At 42.7% G+C, this 26,627-nt stretch overlaps 1 protein-coding gene across 1 annotated transcript in view; it reads left to right on the top strand.

The window, feature by feature from the left end:
* Window positions 1-26,627, top strand: part of pemt (phosphatidylethanolamine N-methyltransferase) — a 232,754-nt gene that overhangs the window by 177,965 nt on the left and 28,162 nt on the right. The window contains exons 4-5 of the mRNA XM_084323262.1: window positions 1,003-1,148; window positions 17,243-17,354. Coding sequence (XP_084179388.1) covers window positions 1,003-1,148; window positions 17,243-17,354 — 258 coding nt within the window. The remainder of the gene's footprint in view (window positions 1-1,002; window positions 1,149-17,242; window positions 17,355-26,627) is intronic.

Raw genomic sequence — 26,627 nt, 5'->3', positions numbered from 1 at the left:
ATATTTAATTTATAATTTATAATTATATCAGACAATGCACCTATAAAAGCAGATGATTACAATTAAATTAGCCAACTTGGTAACACATTAGTCATAGCAGCATAGGCATAGCCTTATTAATGTTTTGTGTGGCGTCGCCGTCGTGTACAACGATACTTACGTTTTTTAGGTGATTTGACAAAGTTGTTGTAGAGTTGTGATATGCCATTTTCTTCTGGCATATCAGGCACTCGGCTTTTTGGGCATTGTCTTTGCATATTTTAAAGTGTAACCACATGTCTGATGACTTCTTCGTCGACATGTCTGCTGCACATGTCCTTGTTGTTTTCAACACAGATAATCTCCACGTGCTTGTTGTAGAGAGGTGGAGTCGAGACGCCGCTTACTTTCGTTTCATTGGAATGGAGGCGCAAGATTCTTTATTTTTATTATTTTTTTAAACTTTTTTTTAATGTTCGAAGCTTGTGCCATCAAACGAAGCTTCGAAGCTTTGAAGTTTTTTTTTTTTTTTAAGATATATTTTTTGGCGTTTTATCGCTTTATTGCTACTGGGCAGTCCAGTAGAGAGAGACAGAGGAGGAATGGGAGACAGAGTTGGGGGGAAGACATTCGGCAAATAACGACGGGTTCGGGAGTCGAACCCGGGTCGGCCGTGTCGCGGCTGAGCGCGCTATGTGGTTCGCCACTGGGGCGCCCAAAGCTTTGAAGTATTTAAGACAGCCCTAATTAGTTATCCAGTATGACGGTGGATTAAGACAACCCTGTTGTTCTGTCTTCTCCAGTATGACGGTGGATTAAGACAACCCTGTTGTTCTGTCTTCTCCAGTATGACTGTGGATTAAGACAACCCTGTTGTTCTGTCTTCTCCAGTATGACGGTGGATTAAGACAACCCTGTTGTTCTGTCTTCTCCAGTATGACGGTGGATTAAGACAACCCTGTTGTTCTGTCTTCTCCAGTATGACGGTGGATTAAGACAACCCTGTTGTTCTGTCTTCTCCAGTATGACGGTGGCGATGAAGGCCCAGGCGAGGTGGGAGGCGATAGCCAGGGACGAGGTGTTCTACGCCGGGACATGTCTCATGGTGCTGGGTACCCTGCTGGTGGTCGGTAGCTTCCTGGCACTGGGCTTCACGGGCACCTTCCTAGGTCAGTATCATGCTAGATTAGATTAGATTAGATTAGATTCAAATGTATTGTCATCATGAATGAATGAATGAATGAAAACTTTATTTAACAGATTGCAGAATGGGTACAATACAGTACGGCTCAATACATACAATTGTTAAGGGGATGCAGACCTGAGAAAGACGTTTGTCTTGTTTCCATCAGGGTCCCCCATTTTCAATTCATATAGACATATATGACATACATGACATACAGATAGTCAGTACTGCTACATCTATACATTTATGACATACCAGATTTGCAAATACAGTACTGTTTGTGATCCAGAAGGAGTCAAGAAAAGGGAGTATATACATTTGACGTAGAAACTGTACATTGGAGGAGGTTGGGTGGGGGGGGTTGGGTACATTGGGATATTGACAACATACTGGGTAATTTACATTGGAGGTGGTTGGGGGGGGGGCCGGGGGGCACACTGTATAAACAAGTAACACTGTACATTGAGGGGGGGGGGGAGGAGACACTGTACAAACAAACACAATTGTACATTGAACTATTGACAAAACCATACTAGGTAAATTACTGTACATTGGAGGGGGTTGGGTTAGGATATTTACAGGGGCCAGTGTTGAATTGCAGTCTCCCGTAGGTGTCCCTTGAGAGAGGTTTTGAAAGTGGGTAGTGATCCACATTCCTTTACAGCTTTGGGTAGGGCGTTCCACATTGATGTGGCATAATTGCGAAACGTGTTTAGTCCCTTATTTAATCATACAGCATACAAGTACCGTACAAACGAAAATAAGTTTGGCATCCAACCAGAGTGCAAATGTAATAGTAATATACAATGTACGGGTGATTAAACTGGGTATGAAATATATAAATGAGTAATACTGCTAATCGGATGTATGTACAGGCTTGTAGTAATAACATACATAATAATAATACAGTGATACAGGTGTAAAGGCACTATGGTAGTAATTTGTACTCGCCAGCAGTGTAACTAGTAATAATAATAATAATAATAATAATAATAATAATAATAATAATAATAATAATAATAATAATAATAACTTTATTTGTATAGCACCTTTCATACAGGGGATTGCAGTTCAAAGTACTTTACATCAGTAAGAAATAAAACAAAATCTGTGTAAAACAAGCAGCAAGAGCAAAGCATAAAGTGGGATAAAATAATGCAGATATATTAATCAATTCATATCAGAACCTCACGTTCCAATAGGCTTCTGTAATCTGTTACAAAACATGATAAGGTTATAGTATGCACCCAGCGGATAGTGGGGCGTAAAGATAAAAGTAAATAAGTAAAATGAGCAGACATATAAAATCACAGTTTTTCACATTAGGATCTAACATCCCAACAGGCCACCTTGTTTATGGTTTGATTCAGTTTTAGTAGAATGTAAAAGACATGAATGATGAAATGAACACATAAAGTGCAGACATACTATAAAATCCTTGGATATATAAAATAAAGGGGAATAAAAACATGGGGAATAAAACATAGATAAATAGTGCAATGTCAACCACAGAGAAATAGTACAGTATAATATCAGTCAAATACTTTGGTAAAGAGATTACATTTATTTTTTGGGTCTGAGAGTGTGGCTGGTCTGCCGTTCTGCAGCTGGATACTATTGGTTTGTTTTGGCAAAATTCTTCTGCTCTGTGACAATAAATAAATGAATGATGGTATGCAATTTAAAACCAAAACTAAGGCCTCAGTATGAGTTTAAGACGTGAACATCGTCATGTTTGTTGAAAAAAAAAAAAGAAGAAAAAAAAAAAGGCAGATTTTTATTTTATTTTGTCGATCCCGATCTTCGGAAAATCACGTGATCGGATCGGGACATCCCTACCTGTAATAGTACAGTAGTCCACACACACACACACACACCACACACACACACACACACACACACACACACACACACACACACACACACACACACACACACACACACACATGTGCATTCAGTTAAGTTGGAATATGACTGTAATACAAACAGTTCAGTTTGTCAGGTACATGCAACACAGATTACAGTGTTTACATCTGTCTGCTTGAGAAAATACCATGTTCTGCAATCAAAATGATTGAAGTGAGATGAACAGACTGAACTTTATTTTATTAGATAAAACATGTTGACAAAGTTTTACTTTGCAGTTAAAAAAAGGTAATAAATTAAATGTTATCAAAAAAGAAAAGAAAAAAACACAATACTCAGCATATCGCGATATATTTAGTATCGCGATACTATCGTATCGTGGCGCAAGTATCGCGATAGTATCGTATCGTGAGGTCTCTGGCGATTCCCGTCAGTTTATCGCGTAATTAGATTAATTAATTACACAGCAAATTATCGCGTTATGAAAATTAACTCAAAATTAATAAAAAAAAAAAAAAAAAAAATGTATAATATTTTTTTTTATCTCATTCATTCCATAAGAACGTAGAATACACATTTACAGATTTTTTTTAATATGGTCCATTTGCATGTTCTTGGTATCTGATTCTAGGGACATGTATTCCCAGTGTCAGAAATACTGTGTCTGTTACTAGGCTTGAGTAAATTGTAATAAACCAAATGAGAATATCAATAACATTTGTTTTATCTTTGACTGTGAATAACACCATGCTCAAATTGACCAGACCTGAAAAATCTAAGCAAATTAATAGATGGAAGATGATTAAACAGAAGGTTTTGTAGATACAGTACTGAATTCTGCCATCCGGACACATGCTATTTGAAATAATGATTATAGAATACAGAATATCAGGCATAAAATGGTTATGCGATTAAAATGCGATTAATTAGATTAATTAATTACAAATCCTGTAATTAATTAGATAAAAAAAATGTATCGCCTGACAGCACTAATATATATATATATATATATATATATATATATATATATATATATATATATATATATATATACGATAAGAATAAATATTAGGGATGTCTGATATTATCGGCCTACCGATATTATCGGCCGATATCGGCATTAAAATGTGATATCGGAAAATATCGGTATCGGTTTTCATTTCGGTTACATTTCTATAACCTTTATTTACCCAGGCAAGCAAGTAAGAACTAATTCTGATTTTATTTATTGTCAAAAGTATGCATAATGTTGTGTTAATTCCACAACAAGAGATGTGTGTGTGTGTGTGTGTGTGTGTGTGTGTGTGTGTGTGTGTGTGTGTGTGTGTGTGTGTGTGTGTGTGTGTGTGTGTGTGTGTGTGTGTGTGTGTGTGTGTGTGTGTGTGTGTGTGTGTGTGTGTGTGTGTGTGTGTGTGTGTGTGTGTGTGTGTGTGAGATATAGAGAGAGGGGGGTGAGAGAGATGAGGAAGGGGCAAGAGAGAAAGAGAGCTGGGAGAGTGGCGTCTATACTTTCCGTAGCCGCATTTCTGCAGACCCCTCTCTGATTGGTTGAGCCCATTTCTGCAGACCCCTCTCTGATTGGTTGAGCGAAGCCCCTCTCTGATTGGTAAAATGAAGCTCGGGGGTAGACGCCGGCTCGTGTGGTGAGCACAGACCATCGCTGTTTCCCAACAGGAGTAAAGTCCGTAGCAATCCGAAGTGACTTGACCACCAGACTCTTTCTCTTAAGGCATTAACTGGGTTCATTAATATAAATGTAATATTGTAACTGTCTAGTTACACATTGGTTCCGAAACATGTATGTTCCAGGCTGCAATTAAAACTTTGAATCTGAGAGAGCTCTGGTCAGCGATGCAAGCGATTATTATTGGTTTTTAATGACAAACCAATTACATAATCCAACATATGTGTAAAGGCACACACAACATATTCCAGTTAACGGTATATTTTTGTAATGATTCGTTACGGCGTAATCAATACTTCCATGCGTATAAATTGCGTTTGCGACCTCCATGTTTTGGGGGTATTCATCAGAAAACTCTGATCCGGGCAAGAACTGTGGGTTTTCAGCCTCTCTCTCTGGAGCTTAACGGAGTTTCGATTCCTGGCTAGAGGAGCTTGTCGCGGCTCATGCGCATGCGCGCGCTCGGCCAATCAGAGAGGGGTCTGCAGAAATGGGCTCAACCAATCAGAGAGGGGTCTGCAGAAATGCGGCTACGGAAAGTATAGACGCGGGAGAGTGTGTGAGAGAGAGAGGGGGGGGGGTGTGAATAATCAGCCCTTGTGTGGGTGAATGTAACAAGTTCCTAACGTTTTCTTTCCCCTAGTATTTCATGCACACTTTATTCATTGTTTTAAATTATTATTTTCTCTTAAGTTATTTTGGGCATCACTCTGTTTTGAATTTGATGCAAATTTGCGCTGCATGAGGGTCATCCATTTGTGTTAACACAATGGGGACGAACAACGGAGATCTCCGTGTTTCGATTCCACCCGTTGTGGACAGAAGCACGGATAAATCCGTGGCAAGTTGTTATTGCTTTTATTCCATATTAATAACCTATTCAAGGTCGCAGAGCGGCACTGCAGATTTACCTTACTCTATGAATTCGAGAAGGTGCAATACCGGCCAGATCCTCTTAGGGGCGCTATCGCGATAATGCAGTGTGCCCTGTGGCTGAACGGATCAGTCTTTTTTTTTTACTTTCAATGGAGATTTCAGTTAGCAGGATTCTAGATGTGCAGCATGTAGCTTGGATTACGTTTTGCATCGCAGATTTCACCATGCAATAAGGGGATTTATCATCAGCCAATGGACATATCGATCTACCAGATGGCGATCGATAACGGGGAAATGCTCGGGGGGATCCCACCGGACCACGGTAAGATCTTTTTCACATAAAGTACATCCCGATCGGGCCTTGTTTTGATAGCCATCCAGGCGTTCGGCCTATGAGGCTAATGAGGCTAATGCGGTTATTGGTAATCAATAATCAGAAACGACGTCCCCCCCCCCCCCCCCCCCCTTTCATGCATACATGCGTGAGGATCGTGCCGATCATATGCAGTTTGAGTTTTAACTAGAGCGTATCTATAACCGAAATGCCATTGGATTTAATGTTATTAGCTATTAGCCCATTATCTCGGCTTCCAGGAAATATACTAGACCAAATCCGGTATAATGCTTATATTCACGGCGCTATAAAATGAGAACATATTGATGAATAATTTTTTTCTTTAATCCATTTTGAAGGGACGGTTTATGGTCTCAATTCACAATGAGAATGGACAGATAGCAATACTATACTATAGATTTAGCTCTACAAACAGCCCCACGTCTGTTTACATTTCACGGTCCTCTTGAGATTAATTAGACTCATCCCAGTGGCCGCGAAAGTGTTAAATGGCTGCATAAAGCAAGCATTTGTTGACTCGCATGTTGATAAGAGTATTAAAGGGGAGATGAAGCATAGCGATATAAACATAGTCATAGCATCAAATTAGTATTTAGATAAACCACAGAAAAAAATCACGTTATAAAAATAAGGCGTTTCTAAGAAAAAACGATTTGTTATGTCCATTTATGTAGCATTTATGAACATGTGCGCCGCCATTTTGTTGCTGACGTCACGGTGTTGGTTTGGTGTATACACTGCTGGTTAGCTGCCTATAGTAAACATGGATTGTCGGGTCAGTCAGTAAATAAAATGTTGCCTACCAAACAACAGGACCGCGGTGGTTCTTTTTGTATTGCTCGTGGCTGTTCAAACAAATTTTACCGTGTGAAAGAGAGAGGAAAGTTGGTTCATTTCCACAAACTACCAGTGAAAAAAACAGTGTTATTGGCACGTTGGCTGGCTGCACTCAGGCGGCGCGATCAGCCTGTTGGACAGGGAATGAAGATCTCCAGCGAACACTTCATTGCCTCGGATTATGTTGTTGGGGGTGGGAGGTTTGTCCAGAAGACCACTAATCAGCTGAAGCCCGATGCGGTTCCCTCGGTCTTCGACAGATAGACCGGCGCAGGCAGTTCAGCGTCGGGAGCATTTAGCCTGCTGGCTACCTAGCTCCACTTCAACCAGCGTTGGGAGCTCCAGCAGCTTGTCGATGTGCTGGTAGCCTCTGCAAGCTAACGTTAGTTGGCTCCAGCAGCTTGTCGATGTGCTGGTAGCCTCGGCAAGCTAACGTTAGCTGGCTCCAGCAGCTTGTCGATGTGCTAATAGCATCGGCAAGCTAACGTTAGCTGGCTCCAGCAGCTTGTCGATGTGCTAATAGCCTCGGCAAGCTAACGTTAGCTGGCTCCAGCAGCTTGTCGATGTGCTGGTAGCCTCTGCAAGCTAACGTTAGCTGGCTCCAGCAGCTTGTCGATGTGCTAATTAACTAGTTAACTATGGGCAATCATGCGATTAATCGAGTTAAATATTTCAATCGATTGACAGCACTAATATATACATGTATATATATATATGGTATACAGAAATATTGTACATGCTATCATAGAGTTATATGGGTTATATGCAGGTGCATCAGTAGGTATATAGAAGGATTATATGCAGGTATAAATAGATAGTGGTGTTGTTGTTTTTGTTGTTGTTGTTGTTGTTGTTGTTGTTGTTGTTATAGTTACCGTTTGTCTCCCTCTGTTCTCCTTATGCACGTCTGATATAGCTGATCTGGCCAGGGCACTCCTTGGTGTGTGTGTGTGTGTGTGTGTGTTAGGGGTGCACCGATATATCGGTTGCGTATCGGTGTCGGCCGACATGTGCCTTGTTGACTGCAATCGAAAACGTTAAGCCTGTCGGAATTCGGCTCGATTCGTACGACAGAATAAGAGCTTTTTCTGAGATGCTGTTTGCAGGAAGAGTTTTGTTATCATCACCATATATATATATATTATAATTAATGTTGTGGCTTCCTTCCATTGTCAATCAATCAATCAACCAGTCTTTCCATCAAGCCACTAGACGCTTTAAACAGACTGAAGTTTAGTTTTTATCCCAGGGCCATATGTGCACTAAACTCAGCTAAATTTTAAAACAACAGTCTCCTTGCACCCCCCCCCCCCCCACGCACACGCACACACACACACAACATTAAGAGATAGTGCAATTATATATATTTTATATTCTATACCCCCTGTTTTATTAATGTTATTTACGCCCCACCCTGTTTTTATATTTAACACTGTGTTTAGGACTGTTTTTATTCTTATTTTACTAGCACCTAGGGTTGCATTTTTTTTATTTCGTTGTAACAACTGTAACAATGACAATAAAGATCTATTCTATTCTATTCTAAACAGACAGTTCTAACTCGTTTCTTTCCTTAAATTACTCACAGTTCGAAGTGTTGCTTGGCCTCCGATGGTTTCGATGATGTTGCGATGTGTTTGCTCAAAATAAAGTACCAAACATTTGCACATGCAACAAAGAAAATAGGCCTTTACAATATTCAAAAGAAAATAGGCAAAACTCAAAGAAAATAACAAACAACTTAGGTATTCTTTCTTTCTTGATAATGCTTATATAACTTTATAACTTAAAGGGTATTTGTACAAGATGTATGTACGTATAATACGAAAAGGTACGTTATGAAAAGGTAGGAAAAGGTATGAAACTATATGAAACGATATGAAACGGTTAAAAACTGTTTCCTGACCGCGTCTCTCAACAGGTTGCCTTCATTGCGGCTTTAGCGAAAGGCGCTGTGGGATTTGTAGTCCTTTGTAATGCGTTGACTACAGACGTCACAATTAAGTGGCTTTTCTTATAAAAATCGAAATACTGGCTCTAACAATTATTATTATAATTTTTTTGGATGGAAGAGACACACATTGACGGGCAAAGAGCCACATGCGGCTCGGCTCGCAAGCCACGGGTTGGCCACCCCTGCGCTAGACGCTCGCAAAGTGATGTGACTTTCGTCTGTTCCAACGGCCCATATGTGGAATAACGTTCTAATTACATTTTCCTGAAGTCATTTTGAAATTTCAGAAACCATGCAAGATAAAACGGGTACTCTTGGGAAAAGTCATTGAGTGACAGAGCTGGAGCTCGACCGAGTGACGAGGATACATTTATTGAAAATGCCTAGGGGTCATTTGTCATTTGCTAGTGTTAACAGCTGGGAGAACAGAAAAGAAAGATGTATTCAAGAATAAACATCCTAACCATGTCACAACAGCAGTCATAATGTATATTTTCAGCAATACTTTTGTTTACCTATTTGTTTAATAGGTTAAAGTGTTATTAGTGAGATTTTTGTTTTGGAAATGTGTGGTTTTGATCACGGGGATCCGTCATTTTGAAATCATTTTGAGAAGAGGACATCCAGAGCTCTCAATGAGCGTTGGAATTTTTTAAAACTACACTTCCCAAAGGCTTCTAGCTGCCTTCAAACAAATGACCAGTGTATGCATTTTTTTAATTTCTCTTATTACTCTGGATTATATACCACAAAACTGAACGTTATTGGCATATATTGGAGCGCAGTTCGTTTTTCTCCCCTATTTTGAACATTTAGCAACCAACCGATTTGAAATCAGTTCAAAAATGGCGGAGCTGTTGCAAGAATAAAAAACCTACTGTACATACAGTAGATTTCATTCTCTGTTCTTCATGCATGCCTGGTGATACTAAATCCAAATTGAACTCTGCCATTTGAAAGAGGAGATTTGGCCCGATCCATAGTATGCAAGTTGGCTATAATAAGGTCATTTATAGGCCTCATATTCTATATTCTATAATAATATTTCAAATTGCATGGGTCCGGATGGCAGAATTCAGTACTGTATCTACAAAACCTTCTGTTTAATCATCTTCCCTTTATTAATTTCCTTAGATTTGTTGTACACGTGATCTCAAGAAGGTACTGAACGAGCTCAGTGGCAGTTTCTTATGTCAGGTCATTTTTAGCATGGTGTTATTCACTGTCAAAGATGCAAAGAAAAATCATAATTCATATTCTCCTTTGTTTCATCACAATTAAAGGTCCCATGTCTTATAAATAGCCTTTTCCAGTGTTTAGCATTGTTTTCTAGCAATGTGGGGTTGTGTCAATGGGGTCGGTGTCTCTAATTCTCATTTTGGCTCATCAGTCCAGTCTCGAGTTCACGAGATCTTCCCCCACTGAACTAAGCCATTCTGATTTGACTGTTTTGCTGACGTGAATAAGGCACTGGTTGTAGTCACCGCCCACAATCAACAATTCGCTCAACAACAGAGCGAGTGGAAATACTGACACTTCTTCAAACAGGTTGACGTGGCCCGGGTGCCGAGAGAGAGAGCAGAGAACGAGCAAGCGAGAGAGAGGGAGAGAGAGAGAGATAAAGAGAGATGGAAAGAGAGGGATACGGAGCATTTACAGTGTGTGTAAATGCTCCGTATCCCTCTCTCCCTCTCTCTCTCTCGCTCGCTCGTTCTCTGCTCTCTCTGTCGGCACTTGCGTCACGTCAACCTGTTGCAAAATATCAAAGCGCACACGCACACTCTCACGCGTATTCCGATCCGTGCAATAATATTCAAGGGGGTATATATTCTCCTTTGAAACAAGTTACCAATGCATTGTCCCGTGGTATTATGCCCCCCGCGGCGAAATTAATTTGTCTCCCTGTCTATCTCTCTATGTCTCTCTCTGTCTGCCAGTGCAGACTGTGGGTGACTGTCATTCAAAGCGATTTGCGAGTATGGGCGGAGCCCAGCCCAAAACAGCTTGAAATCTTGGAAGTGGAAAAATGCTCGAGTTTTTTTGGAGAAAAAAAACGTACAGATGTGTTCCATAGACTCACAGGAATTGTATAACATTGCCCAAATAGTGAAAGGAATAGCAAAACATGGGACCTTTAAAGCAAGCCTAGTAATAGACACAATATTTCTGACACTGGGAATACATTCACTGAGGTCCATAGATGTCCCTAGATACCTGGAATACCTGGATACATGGAAATGGACCTTGTAGAAGTGGAGCAATCTTCCATTTACTTAGGTATGTATTTTAGGCGGATTTTCAGAAAATAGGGCTCTGGGCTTAAGAGGTTAAGCCAGTCTCTGTAGTTTACATTATCACTCTTTTAAAAGGTATCAAGTGCTCCAAGGCAACTGGTCTAGACAATATCCCAGCCAGGTTTTTAAAAGACGTAGCTGAGTTGATAGCGCCACCTATTACACATGTGGTCAACCTGTCCTTGGCGCAGGGCATTGTCCCAAGCGACATGAAACATGCCAAAGTCATCCCCCTTTTTAAAAAAGGGAATAGGTCTGACCCTAGTAATTATAGGCCCATCTCGATTCTCGGTGTCGCCTCCAAAGTTTTAGAAAAGGTAATTCACGAGCAGCTCTATGAGTACATTACTGACTCAAAATTAGTATATACATTTCAATCAGGTTTTAGGAAATCACATTCCAGCGATTCTTGTTTACTTTTTTTTAACTGATTTTATCAGAGCTGAAAAGGATCCTGATTCCTGGCAAATGGTATGATTTTAATTGACCTTCAAAAGGCTTTTGACAGTGTTAACCACAGCCTACTTTTTAACAAATTGTCAGCCCTTGGTATCAGCCCTGTTAGCCTAAAATGGTTCTCCTCTTATCTCTCCGATAGAGACCAATTGACAGACATCCATGGCCATTACTCATCTGCCTTACCAGTGACTTGCGGAGTCCCTCAAGGGAGTGTCCTGGGTGCCTAAATATTAAAGGCAACCAACTTGTGTCTAGCCACGCCCAACTTGCGTCTAGCCACGGCGACGCGGCAGCACGGAGCTCCGTCGCGGCAGCATTATGTAGCAGTAATCCCCCCTTTTTTTCTATCGAGAACTAGCTCAATTGGCAGCGCTGCCTTGCTGTAGATCCGGCGGTCCGTTGGTTTCAAGTTCGATTCCCTTCAAAAAAAATTATTTTTCTTTTTTTTTAACTTGCATTCTTTCGCTGTTAAGGAGCTGGTTAAGGTTAGAGTTTGTCTTAGAGAATGGCAATAGACAGCCTATTTCCGCGCTGCAGCGCGAGGCAATAGACAGCCTATTTCCGCGCTGCAGCTCTCTCGCGTCTTTGCATTCTGGCAAATTCACTTTTTTACAGGCAAGAAATGGCAGCGTCTATAGTGGAATTGACGTATACAGCATTACCCTAGACCGCTCTAAAACCATACTTATATTCACCACGGTATAACACGGGAACGTATAGATGGAAAAATGTATTCTTTTTCACATATTGAACGATAGATAGGTGATGTCAAATGGGCCGTAGTATTGTATCCATAGCTATAATATAGAATATAGTTATAGCTCTACAAACGAGGTGATCCACTCCTATCTTTTAAAGCAGCGTGGCAGTGCTAGAGCGGGGCCCGGGCCAACCCCCCCCCCCCCCGTCCGTCAATGAACCTCCCTGAAAATGTCATTAAAATCTATGAAAAACGTACAAAAACGTTTCATTTAAAAAAGATTGTTAAAATGTTCAACTCCAAGAGGGGTTCCTGCACAGATCTGAGGCCCCACGTGCAGTTTCAATCTTAGTGATTGTAATAGATTTCTGATATTGAAGTCTATAAAAGGGGGGAGGGCGACAGTGGCTTGTTATCTTATCTTATATTATCTTTATTTGGCTACAAGGTGTTGTAGAGCATCATATATAAAAAAAAATATATATATATATATATATATATATATATATATATATATATATATATATATATATATATATATATATATATATATATATATATATATATATATATATATATATATACAAAAAAAAGGTTAACCTGAACCAAAAGTTTTGCATCCTCTATATTTTCTTGGAGGGAAACTATTTCCACATGAAACGACAACAACACAGCACTTCATGAACTTCATACCTACTTGTACAGTACACTTTTCAGCCGCACTTCAAGAGTGGAAAAGGCATTGTCGTCATACAGTATGAGTGGTGTTTATTTATTCCGTCTGGCATATGGTAAGATCTCAAACTCTTCAATACCAATCACACTGACACTTCAGAGTGAGAACAGGAAAGTGCTCTCTCTCTCTTTCTCTCTCTCTATCTCTCTATCTCTCCCTTCTCCCCCTCTCTCTCTTTCTCTCTCTCTCTCTCTCTCTCTCTCTCTCTCTCTCTCTCTCTCTCTCTCTCTCTCTCTCTCTCTCTCTCTCTCTCTCTCTTCTCTCTCTATCCCTTCTATCTCTCTCTATCTCTCCCTTCTCCCTCTCTCCCTTATCTCGCTCCCTCCCTTCTCCCTATTCTCTCTCTTCTCTATCTCCATTATCTCTCTCTCTCTCTCTCTCTCTCTCTCTCTCTCTCTCTCTCTCTCTCTCTCTCTCTCTCCCCTCTGCATCCCTCTTCATTTGTCAACAGAACCAGCTTGGCTGCTGTCATAACCAAATTGAAAGGAGAATCTTTTATTTTTTTGATAATAATAATAATTCTGCATTGACACAAAGGGTTGTTTTGAAAGCTTTTTTTTTAATGCACCAGTTTGTGAGAAACCAGGTTATGTCATTGTTCTGGAGCCCACCTGTTACCTATTCAGAAGAAACGCAAATGTGTATGTAAGACTTTTGTCCGACGTACGGCACCTGCTGCGTTTAACCAGCATAATGAAAAAAACTGTTAGAGATGTTCTATAACCGCGGATTAACACCTGCTCTTACTCAGAAATCAGGACCTGTGTGTGTGTGTGTGTGTGTGTGTGTGTGTGTGTGTGTGTGTGTGTGTGTGTGTGTGTGTGTGTGTGTGTGTGTGTGTGTGTGTGTGTGTGTGTGTGTGTGTGTGTGTGTGTGGCAGTAGGCATGTTTACGTTAGACTAGTCCCAAAATGGGTCTGATTGATTGTCTGCGTGTGTGTGTGTGTGTGTGTGTGTGTGTTGCTTGTGGCGGGTTATGCAGTGGGCCTCAGCGGATGTTCAGGTTATGATGGGTACTGCCCTAGTTCAGCCCCCCCCTCTCCACCCACAACCTCTCATCTACCCCCAGCATGCTCTCTGCAAGAAACGGTCAATGAAATGATTAAACCGCTTGATGCTCCCATCCGCCTTTGGGTGTCCTGATTTGTTGCTACGTGCTACACACTTGGTTGAAAGCATCGCACCAATCATGAACCTTAACGGGTGAACATCGGTTCATGGTCTTGGAAGGTTCATAGCCAGAAACCGGAGAAGTAAGACTTAAAACTTGCGATGTCATCAGGTTTATAGTTTGTAGCCGCTCCATAGATGACAGACACTGACCGCCCTCCTTATCGTTATTAGCATTAGCATGCTAACGCTAGACAGTAATGGGAAGGGTGCATTGGAGGTATGTTAGGAAGCATAGGAAGGATATTAAGGGTCTACAGTAGGCTTGGGCGGTATAATTTTTTTCATACCTTTCTGACATCACACCCCAGTACTATACGGTATGGTATGACTCATCAGCGCGGGGGGGGGGGTACTAAGTTATCACCATACATAAAGATTTTCTGGGAGTAAATACTTGATATCTTAGTATAACATAGTTGCAAGACGTTATAATGAAACGCTTTGACATTAGCGACCCGTGTTACCAACGTAAACAAACTGCACAGCGCGCACATGCGAGACACACGGATATGAAACGATATACGGAACAAATAACGTATAACGGAGGCTGAAATGAGACCAACGTGACTAACAAACTCACGACAGTACACATACAGACGCACAAAATTGAATCTGCATTGATTAACTGATAATCAAAACCCAGCTGAAGCCGTTAAACCCCTGTAGCGAATCACCGAAGCCAATACGCACACACAATCAGTCGAACTGGAACAGTTTACCAAACATACACTCCCGGCATTCATAACTCGGACAATTATCCATACGAACGTCCCGCATTCTAAGAAAAGATATCCGGACCCTCATACGTTCATCTTCCATACGCTTAACCATAACATAACGTACTTACCCAAACAACCCGAGTCCACATTCACGCACAAATCCATACTCTCAAAACGTTAGAAAAAACGCTCCGATACCCGAATCCACAATCATCCGATGTCTGGAAGTGGACCCATGGTCCATTCGATCTTAATAAACGGACGGCCACCGGTCCATAACCGCATTCTATAGAAGAATAAATCTTTATTTGTCATGCAGATTAACACACATGCGAGATGGGCGACCCACAGGAACACACTATAACATTGCGTGGCGCACAGTCTGTGACGTCACAGTATTGAAAATCATACTGACGGGATTTCGAAATACCCTGGTATACCGTCATACCGCCCAAGCCTAGTCTACAGTAGGAAGCATGGGGAGGGTGATAGGAAGCATGTTAGGAACCATAGGAAGGGTGATAGGAAGCATATAAAGGATGTTAGGAAGCATATGAAGGGTGTTAATTCAAATAAAATACTTGCTAAATATTCCAGAATGCAGGTCCCTGTCCTACGTCAGCCCATATGCAACGTTTCACCCACCTCTGCGTTTTGACTGACAGACGCAACCGTTTGCACAATGGCCTGGTGCAGATAATGAATGGGAAATAACCAAAACATTGCACTGATACCTGATGACATCACACATTTGAGTTTTAACACAGGGGTCAGCAACCTTTACTATCAAAAGAGCCACTTTTCCCCCCTCCCACAAAATAAAATGCTCAGGGAGCCGCACAACCTATTTACCCTTAAAATGAAGATAACAGTGTATAACGTTTTATATATCCCCAAGCATAACCCACATTTAGCATAAAACGCCTGACAATTTCATACCCAAAGTAATTTGCGATTTATTATACTTTATACTTATAGCACACAGTTTGTTGCATTAATGGAATTATAAAGCAACAAAAAGAAAAATGTTGACTTTTTATTGCTGTTTTTACCTGTTATAACAAAGGAAAACCTCAAACTCTTATGAAGAGGAGAAAAAATACTGGCTGTGTAGACCTATTTTTAAATAAAACACAGAAGAGGAGACAAAACACTGGTGTCTGTAGACTGACTTTGAAATAAAACCCTGAACTATTCAGGTATATTTGAGTCCTTCCCTTATTTGTGGAACATTTATAAAATAAAAAGTATTCCACTTTGAAAAAAGACTACCACATGTAGACCTACTTTGAAATAAAACACAGAAAAGGAGAAAAAACATTGGCATCTGTAGACCTACTTTGAAATAAAACCCTGAACTATGCAGCTGTATTTGAGTCCTTCCCTTATTTGTGGAAAATCTATAAAATAAAAAGTAAATTTTTCGTTGTTCGCAAATTTCGCACCACATATCAGGCATACAGGTAAGCCTGCATCGTTAGTCGTGAAAGCAAATTAATCTGTCCACGCTGAGCTGGGTTGAGCTGTTCATGTTCACTTACTACTTTTCGGCTGGCTTCCATAGGAATATCATATTATGTATTCCTAAATTGGGTGGTGTTACTCGTTAATGTCAACTGTACTGAGCTGACGTGTGTGTGTAATTTTGTCCCCTTTCTCTGTTACCCTTCGAGAGGTCCCTTTGTCCTCTCGCCAGGCCGTCTGTTCTTTTTTTTTTTTTTTTTTTCTTCCTTTTCCTCCGATTTTCTCCCATCCCAATGTCGTTATGCCAATTCCCAATTCCCTTCCTGGTCGCTGCGCACTTACCCCCCACAGTCGGTCTGGGAGAGTGGAGGCTACCACGTGCTTCCTCCGACACACGTCCAGCCAATCAACCGCTTCTTTTCACCTGGCAGCGCGGATTCTCACTGCATGAGAGGGCGTAGCGTGTGGAAGGATCACACTATCCCACTTAGATCCTATCCGCGCTTAGCAGGCGCCCCGACCGAACTGTAGGAGTCGCTGTTTACAACGACCTGGACCCACCACGCCAGCTTCTCCCACCCTCTAATACTGCCAATTGTATTAGTGTGAACGGCCAGCCAAGCTGGTGACAACCCCGGAGCTGTGAGCTGGATTCGAACAGGCAAATCCAGCCGCTCCGGGGTTGGTGACGAACGCAATCTCCGTTACGCCACCTGACCGCCCTAGGCCGTCTGTTCTTAACCATTTCACTACCACACTACAAAAGGGTTACCGCGTTGACTACCACACTACGGAATGTTAACCCTTTCACTACCACACTACAGTGTGGTAGTGAAAGGGTTAATCAACATGCCTGGTTGAATAAAGGTTAAATAGATAAATAAATTGTGTTTGTGTGTGTGTGTGTGTGTGTGTGTGTGTGTGTGTGTGTGTGTGTGTGTGTGTGTGTGTGTTTTTCCAGGTGACTACTTTGGCATTCTGATGGAAACAAAGGTGGAAAGCTTTCCCTTCAACCTCGTAGAGAACCCAATGTACTGGGGAAGCACCTGTAACTACCTGGGCCTAGCTCTCATGTAAGTGTGTCTGTGTCTGTGTCCACTTTCAATGAGCTGCTGTATGGTGCTGAAATTTGCACGACTGATCAGCATTTGTTACAAATCTGTCAATTTTGTTGTGGGTTTTCAATGCAAAAACAAGAGGGGGGGGCTGTGTGGGTGGATGTGTGTGTGAGACTGAGGTTTATAGTCTAGCATCGCTAGAAGGTCTGAACCAGAATTAAAACCTCTTTTAGGTGTAAGAGCTCACACAAACATGTTATGACCTCGTAAATTTACATCCCACTTCTCTCTCTCTCTGATTTCTAGCTTCAGGAGAGAGTGGTGCGTGTTCACAAATACTGACTGAACTACGGAAGGAACATGTTATGTGAATTCTTGAAATAGGTGGCATTCCCCTTTAACCCTCCACCGACATTGAACACACAGTATAAGTGCCTGGGCATGTAGATCAATACATATTTTCAAATGTAAGCTAAAAGCGTACCTCTTCACCTTAGCCTTTTAATACACTCTGCCACTCATTACACCCACACTATGATTATTGTACTGTAAATGAGAACCATTTTATTGCACTGCACGATTGCACAATTTTACACTGTCTATTTATGCAAATGTGTGTAAATGATCACTGTCTATAACTTGTGCATTGCTTTTATTTAGTCAGGAATTTACTCAGGAAGTATTTTTAGTCTTGTATAGATTTAAATGTAAATGATCTGAATTATGCCATTTATGCTAAGTTTATGCCTATGTCTAGTGATTTTTTTTTTTTTGATTTGATTTGATATTTTTTATTTTCGTGTCTTACATACAGATGTATGCCCAGCCCATATGGGCTTACAAGACACATAACAATAAGTATATAATAATATACTTTACCAATTACTTAACAAATGACATAGACCAAGATGGCCATAAAAAAAATTTAAATACAAGAAAATACAATAAAACATAATATAACACAAGCTGTACTCAATGTAAATAAACAGAAAAACAAGGTGAATTCAAATACAATTATATAGGATACAGTGTTTTGTCTCACTGTATCTAGTAGTTTATATCTACATTAATGCTGTGAAACACTTTGGGCTGCAATTATTGTATGAAAGGTGCTATACAAATAAGGTTTATTATTATCATTTGTATTATTATTATTATTATTATTATTATTATTATTTAGGGCTGACCCCTATTAGTCGAATAGTCGACTAATCGATCGAAAGGAGCCGTAGTCGACTGCCAACATCTTAGTTGAATGCAAAAAATTTATAAAGTATTATAATTTTTTTTTATTATTCTTTCCAAAAGAAAAGAGGCCTAGAAGCGTGGCTAACACTAATGGCACGCATACCAGAGGCTAACTGCCTAAAACAGGCACAGAGGCACTGAAAGAGGATTTCACCCATCTAATGAACACACTAGACTAGACAAATATCACGATGTATCCATCAGTGGACCAATTGCATGCTTTTGCAGAGGACAAGAATCCTTCTGTCGACTCCTTCAGACATAGTCGACTATCAGCAAATTTCGGCCAATCAAAGTCGACTATCCAAATCCTTAGTCGGGGACAGCCCTATTATTATATTATTATGTATTAGGGGTGTAACGGTACACAAAAACCACGGTACGGTACATACCTCGGTTTTGAAGTCAAGGTTCGGTACGGTTTTCGGTACAGTGGGGGAAAGTTAATACCACCATGGTAGAAGTTGGTAGGGTTCTTAAGGGTGCGTAGTTCGAGACCATTGACCTTGAAGCGGGTTCATGCGGCAATGGGAAGCCAGTTGTAGGACGGGAGCGTTTTGCCTCTACAATACCCAGAAGCCCAGATTCTCGACTTTTCTCGATTCTCGATTCTCGATAATGTTGTTTATCTGTTTCTATATCCTCACTTGTGCTTTCAACCATATTTCTCCGCCTCTAGCTGTTTGGTAAGGTAGGGAGGTGTAGTGGTTACATCATTGCCGTTTTTCGTGTTCCACCCTCTGTCCAACCCAATGCGTTTCCCCATTGCCCATTTCTAAATCGTCTCGTTTAAAACAAATAAAGCATTAACATTGGCATGGTGTACCTTTCTGTGCTTATTCATCCACAATCTATAGCTCAACATGAAAATATTCGCAATTAATCATTAAAAAAAATCGCAGAATTTTATTTCAACCAAAAATGCTTAAACAATAATGTTAGTGATAGAAGGGAACTAATTTTGTGCAAAAATGGAAAGTTTTTCAATTTCCATGCGGCAGAATTGTTACAATAGCCGATAATCCATTTTCCCAATGATAAATCCCTATACGGGTGGAACAACCAGTGACGTCAGACTACACCTCCCTATTGTCCAGCGGTCTAATTTCATGTAATGTCCAACTGCGACGGACTAAATGATCACTTTCACATGCTGCCGGCCACTCGGCGCAGGCACACGGCATACAGCCCGGAGTCATAATTGAGCCGTATTAAGACGATACCTCAGAGGCCCTCGTTAATTTCTAAAGAACGGCAACATGCTTTTTATTTCGACCATGTCGGTCATTCGTGTAGGAGAATTACATGTGTGTTTTTGTCTCCATGACAACAGTGGCCACACCGCTCGGAGAGACTGGCTTGCTTGTTGCTATAGGCAAACGCCACAGGGGTTGAGAAGACCTCGTTGCCTCTCTAAACCATTAGCCTCCATTCTTCACCACACTCCCCTCATCCTCATCTCTCTCTCTTTCTATTTTCACTCGCTAAATAGACCCCTTTTTCGGCTGCAAATTGGACCCCTCTTTTTCTCTGCACTTTCCGCTTTTGATCTCTCTCTGCCTCTCTATCTCTCTCCCTACCACTCTCTCTCTTTCTCTCTCCCTGCCTCTCTCTCTCTCTCTCTCCCTGCCTCTTTCTCTCTCTCGCCCAGCCTCTTTCTCTATCTCCCTCTCTCTCCCTGCCTCTCCCTGCCTCTCTCTCTCCATGCCTCTCTCTCCCTATCTATCTCTGCCTCTCTCTCCCTGCCTCTCTCTCTCCCTGCTCATAAAACACACACACATACCTCACTCTCCCTTCTCATCAACACTCCTTGAGTCACCCGGGCGTTAAACCACTCACTGTTCTCTTAGTAAGAACAATCCACGCCTCACAGGATTTCAGAGCCAGCTTTCTGTTTTAGTGGGACAAAGAAATAAATAACACCAGCCCTCCACGTTGCTCCCGGACGAGCTCATCACCGCCTATACTTGGTTCGATGGGGACAACCAGACCACGGGGGGGCTGCCGCACTCACTCTGGAGATGTCTGACGTGAGACGGTCCTTGAAAAGGGTCAGCCCCCGAAAAGCTCCGTGGCGGGATGGTATCCCAGGCCGGGGCGTTGACCAACCGGCAGAGGTGTTCACCGACATCTTCAACCTGTCACTGTCCGACCAGCAGAGGTGTTCACCGACATCTTCAACCTGTCACTGTCCGACCAGCAGAGGTGTTCACCGACATCTTCAACCTGTCACTGTCCGACCAGCAGAGGTGTTCACCGACATCTTCAACCTGTCACTGACCGACCAGCAGAGGTGTTCACCGACATCTTCAACCTGTCACTGACCGACCAGCAGAGGTGTTCACCGACATCTTCAACCTGTCACTGACCGACCAGCAGAGGTGTTCACCGACATCTTCAACCTGTCACTGACCGACCAGCAGAGGTGTTCACCGACATCTTCAACCTGTCACTGACCAACCAGCAGAGGTGTTCACCGACATCTTCAACCTGTCACTGACCGACCAGCAGAGGTGTTCACCGACATCTTCAACCTGTCACTGTCCGACCAGCAGGTGTTCACCGACATCTTCAACCTGTCACTGGCCGACCAGCAGAGGTGTTCACCGACATCTTCAACCTGTCACTGACCGACCAGCAGAGGTGTTCACCGACATCTTCAACCTGTCACTGGCCGACCAGCAGAGGTGTTCACCAACATCTTCAACCTGTCACTGACCGACCAGCAGAGGTGTTCACCGACATCTTCAACCTGTCACTGACCGACCAGCAGAGGTGTTCACCGACATCTTCAACCTGTCACTGACCGACCAGCAGAGGTGTTCACCGACATCTTCAACCTGTCACTGACCGACCAGCACAGGTGTTCACCGACATCTTCAACCTGTCACTGACCGACCAGCACAGGTGTTCACCGACATCTTCAACCTCTCTCTGAGTTTGTCTGTGGTCCCCACCCACTTCAAGGCATCCACCATGGTCACCGTCCCCAAAAGAACAGCGGCCTCCTGCCTAAACGACGACACACACACACACACACAATATACACACACAGTACACACACAATATATATACACACAGACACACAATATACACATACAGTATGCACATACAAACCCACAAACAGTATACATACACACATATATACAGTATGCACACACACACACACACACGCACACGCACACACACACACACATACACACGCACACACACATACACACAGTACACACACACACACACACACACTAGACAGAGCTCACTCTCCCCCATGCGAGCCTGTAGTCACCTGTGCATTAGACCACTTACTGTCCTCTTAGTGACCTGGAGGAGATGAGACACTCATTAGCTCCTGCATCGGGACCCCGCCGACAACACGAGTTGAACTGTACAATAATGAACTGTACCCGATATTTATATAATATCGTCATATCGCCCAGCCCTACCTATCATATGCATTTGATTTTTTAATTGTAGCGTGTGTGGGGACGAAATGCCAATGCATTTAGTATAATACACGTTGCAGGCTATTTATTGCCTATCAATTGCCCTTTCAGGTGACAAAATCCGCTCAGCGGTTCTCGAGTTACATGCCGATATGTGAGGAGTGCGCCAAAGTACACATTACCACCCCCGACCTCCGTGGGCTCTAGCTCCGTCAATCATTTGGCGATCTCGCAAAAATGTTGACAGGGTTGTAGCAAATGAGTGTGGCTTTCCAATGATACCCCATGATATTATAATTGGGGATCTAATACGGTCTATATTGATCGATTTATGATAAAGAAAACCAATTGGGGGACCTTACGGCTTAACAGGAATCACTAAGACAATAAGCTATGTTTCTTCATATGTACTTCTTATACCACTAAGACAATAAGCCATGTTGCTTTACTTCTTATACCACTAAGATAATAAGCAATGTTTCTTTACTTCTTATACCACTAAGATAATAAGCCATGTTTCTTTACTTCTTATACCACTAAGACAATAAGCCATGTTGCTTTACTTCTTATACCACTAAGACAATAAGCCATGTTGCTTTACTTCTTATACCACTAAGACAATAAGCCATGTTGCTTTACTTCTTATACCACTAAGACAATAAGCCATGTTTATTTACTTCTTATACAATACCACTAAGACTGCTTATACCACTAAGACAATAAGCCATGTTTATTTACTTCTTATACAATACCACTAAGACAATAAGCCATGTTTCTTTACTTCTTATACCACTAAGACAATAAGCCATGTTGCTTTACTTCTTGAAGGTTGAAGACAAGTGGTTTCTTTTTCGAATCCCCTTTGTCTTAATATTATGTAATTATGTATTATGGGTTATGTCTGCATGGTTCCATGGCGACGGGCTTCGTTTCCTTCCGTGAGGACAAAACGGGTGGGAAGGGTTCTGGGCCCCCGAGTCATGGTGACCATGACATCCCGCGAGGAAACTCCCTGTTTCGACGGAACTGAATCACCAACCAGTTAATTGCAACGCAATGACGGCAGACAAATGCAATGGCGCTTTGCTTTGAGTGTATATAATGGAGAGGCGCTGTGTACATGTGACATTCACTTACTCATTACCGGTGTTAATTTGTCTTATTTCCTTTATTAACTAAATAATGTCATTATTTAGTTATTTATATATGGTAAAAAAAAAATCCAGGCCCGATCTCACTTAATATTATGTAAATAAAGTACTAATCGACCACAGGGAAAAAGGTACATAATGTATGTTATGTTATAACCATAAGTTAAATATTTACATCATTTATTGAAAATGTAACATAATACGTATTACAAAATAACTTTTTATGTTTTCAGAAAACTTTTAAGTTCCTGCTGGGGATTGAACCATAAACCTAACTTTACGTCTTAACCATAAGCGTTAAGTGAATAATAAAACGAACCTCAACTCTATAATCATAGTTAGATAACGCTGAGATAACACCTGTGACAGCAATGACCGTCGACTCAACTCCTGGTCACGGCATTTGTTTTGGACTCCTACCGAAACAATACGTCAAAATATTACTTATGGTACCTTTTATCCTGTGGTCGCTAATTTACGTTTTCTGATGAGACCGTGTTTATTTTTCAATGTGGAATAATCACACATGCACACGCGCACGCACTCACACACATACACACACACACACACACACACACACACACACACACACACACACACACACACACACACACACACACACACACACACACACACACACACACACACACACAGAGCAGTTCCAGTGACCTACATATTGCAGTGGATCCTAGCAGCACAGCAGTAGATTTCACATACAGTAAACATACAAAGATTGTATGATTGTATTTCGAAATGACAGCAACAACAAACCTCAAATTTCAAGCCTTTATCCAGTGTGGGAAAGTCTGAGCGGTCCGCACGACCCTCAAAGAACAAACTCACCGCTCAACATGAACGCCTGCATGAACAAACAAACAAGCAGACAAAAGTCCACCAGCCCTGCTATGAATGAAAGAAAGCAGTAACAAAATAATCTTCAATATCTTCCTACGAGAGGAGAGAGGAGAACTCAGTGAGAATTCAGAAGACAGAGGTATTGAGTGACACCTTCTCTGCTCTTCCCCCAGATACGGCAACCTCCACCTTCCTCTCAGCCCTCTCAACCTTCTTCGACAAGCTCTGTGCCCTCACTAAGCAAAACAGAATTGCTTCACCTGCCGGCCAAAATCCTCCACCCTGACCGACCTTCCCATCACAGTCGAGAATGTAGCTGTGGTCCTCGATGACCAGTTGAACTTCTCTGCTCACATCGCAGCGACAACCAGAATGTACAGATTCCTTCTGAGCAACGTCAGAAGGATCCGCCCCTTCCTGACAAAAGAAGCCACCCAACTCCTCGTCCAATCAACAGTAATCTCCCGCCTCGACTACTGCAACGCACTGCTTGCTGGTCTTCTGACCACTGCCACCAAGCCTCTTCAACTCATGCAGAATTGGCGGTCAGGTGGCGTAGCGGAGATTGTGCTCGTCACCAATACAAGAGGCTGCGGTCTCGACTCCCGGAGAGTCAGCATTGCCTTGGCTCGGGCTGATCGCTATACTAACTCGTTTGGCTGAGTTAGGGGGAGGGGAGCCGTGGGTGGGTCCTGGGCGTTGTGGACAGCGACCCCTACAGTTCAGTCGGGGCGCCTGCTCAGCAAGGGTAGGATCTGGAGAGAGGTAGTGCGACCTTCCACACGTTACACTCTCCCGGTGAGAATCTGCGCGGCCAGGCTGGCTGCCGGCTGGCTGCACATGCGTAGGAGGAAAGCATGTGACAGTCTCCGGCCTCTCGGACCAACAGTAGGGGAAAGTGCGCAACAACCAGGAAGGGGGTTGGGAATTGGCATAACGACTAACAGTGGGATGGGAGAAAAATCGGAAAAAAAAAAAAACTCATGCAGAATGCAGCGGCCCGCCTGATCTCAAACCTACCGAAGTCAGCCCATGTCACCCCACTTCTTAGGGACCTGCACTGGCTCCCCATTGCCACACGAATCCGGCCCTCGACCTGGCATATCGTGCAGCGAAGGGAACGGCTCCTGCCTACCTACATTTACATTTAGTCATTTAGCTGACGCTTTTATCCAAAGCGACTTACAAGTTCTGTACGACAAGTCATCAGGAAGGGTACAACTCTATCAGCTGAGTAACAATGTTCATCAAAGTGTTGCGTGTTACAGTGTAGGTTAGTTTATTAGGACAAGTGCATGACAGTAAGCTTAGTTAGGGTTAGAGTTTTTTTTTTTATTATTTCAGATAATGGTTGAAGAAGTGCGTCTTAAGTCGACGGTGGAAGATTGGATGGGTTTCGGCTGTCCTAACTGTGATGGGAAGTTCATTCCACTATTGTGGGGCAAGGACTGAGAATAGGCGACATCTCTTTGATGACCCTCCCGGGGCTTGGATAGGAGTAGGTCTGAGGCGGCCAGAAGATGCAGAGCGTAGGGGTCTTGAGGGTGTGTAGTTAGAGACCATTGACCGGAGGTAGGCGGGAGCGGTTCCCTTTGCCGCACGGTATGCTAGGTCGAGGGCCTTGAAGCGGATACGTGCAGCAATGGGGAGCCAGTGCAGGTCCCTAAGAAGTGGGGTGACATGGGCCGACTTCGGTAAGTTTGAGATCAGGCGGGCCGCTGCGTTCTGAATGAGTTGAAGAGGCTTGGTGGCAGTGGCCGGGAGGCCAGCGAGCTGTGCGTTGCAGTAGTCGAGGCGGGAGATGACTGTTGATTGGACGAGGAGTTGGGTGGCTTCTTTTGTCAGGAAGGGGCAGATCCTTCTGACATTGCTCAGGAGGAATCTGCAGGTTCTGGTTGTCGCTGCGATGTGAGCAGAGAAGTTCAACTGGTCGTCGAGGACAACACCAAGGTTCCTGGCGGTCGGGGACGCGGTCACAGCTGCATTCTCGACTGTGATGGAATGGTCGGTCAGGTGGGAGGATTTGGCCGGCAGGTGGAGCAATTCTGTTTTGCTTGAGGTGGTTGGTCATCATCCAGGCGGAGATGTCAGACAGACAGGCCGAGATCCGCTCAGAGACGTGGATATCTGAGGGAGGGAAGGAGAGGAAGAGTTGAGTATCATCGGCATAACAATGATACGAGAAGCCATGAGACGTGATAATGTTACCCAGTGATTTAGTGTAGAGGGAGAAGAGAAGGGCTCCTAGGACCGAGCCCTGGGGGACACCCGTCCGCAGGGGGTGGGTGGCCGACAGGGTCCCTCTCCATGACACTTGGTAGGAGCGGTCATTGAGGTATGATGTCAGCCATGTCAGTGCAGAGCCAGCCACTCCCATTCCTGCAAGGGCCACGAGGAGGATCTGATGGTTGACTGTGTCGAAGGCTGCAGATAGATCTAGGAGAATCAGGACAGAGGAGAGGCCTTTTGCTTTTGCTAAGTGAAGTGCCTCTGTGACCGCAATGAGGGCCGTTTCTGTGGAATGGCCAATCCGGAAGCCAGACTGATTAGGGTCTAGGAGGTCATTCTGTAAGAGATAAGCAGTAAGTTGG

The sequence above is a fragment of the Notolepis coatsorum genome (assembly GCF_963971535.1).
Source record: "Notolepis coatsorum genome assembly, chromosome: 10".
Taxonomy (NCBI): domain Eukaryota; kingdom Metazoa; phylum Chordata; class Actinopteri; order Aulopiformes; family Paralepididae; genus Notolepis; species Notolepis coatsorum.
The sequence above is the reverse complement of the archived record's forward strand: the minus strand, read 5'-3'. Positions and strand labels throughout refer to the sequence as shown.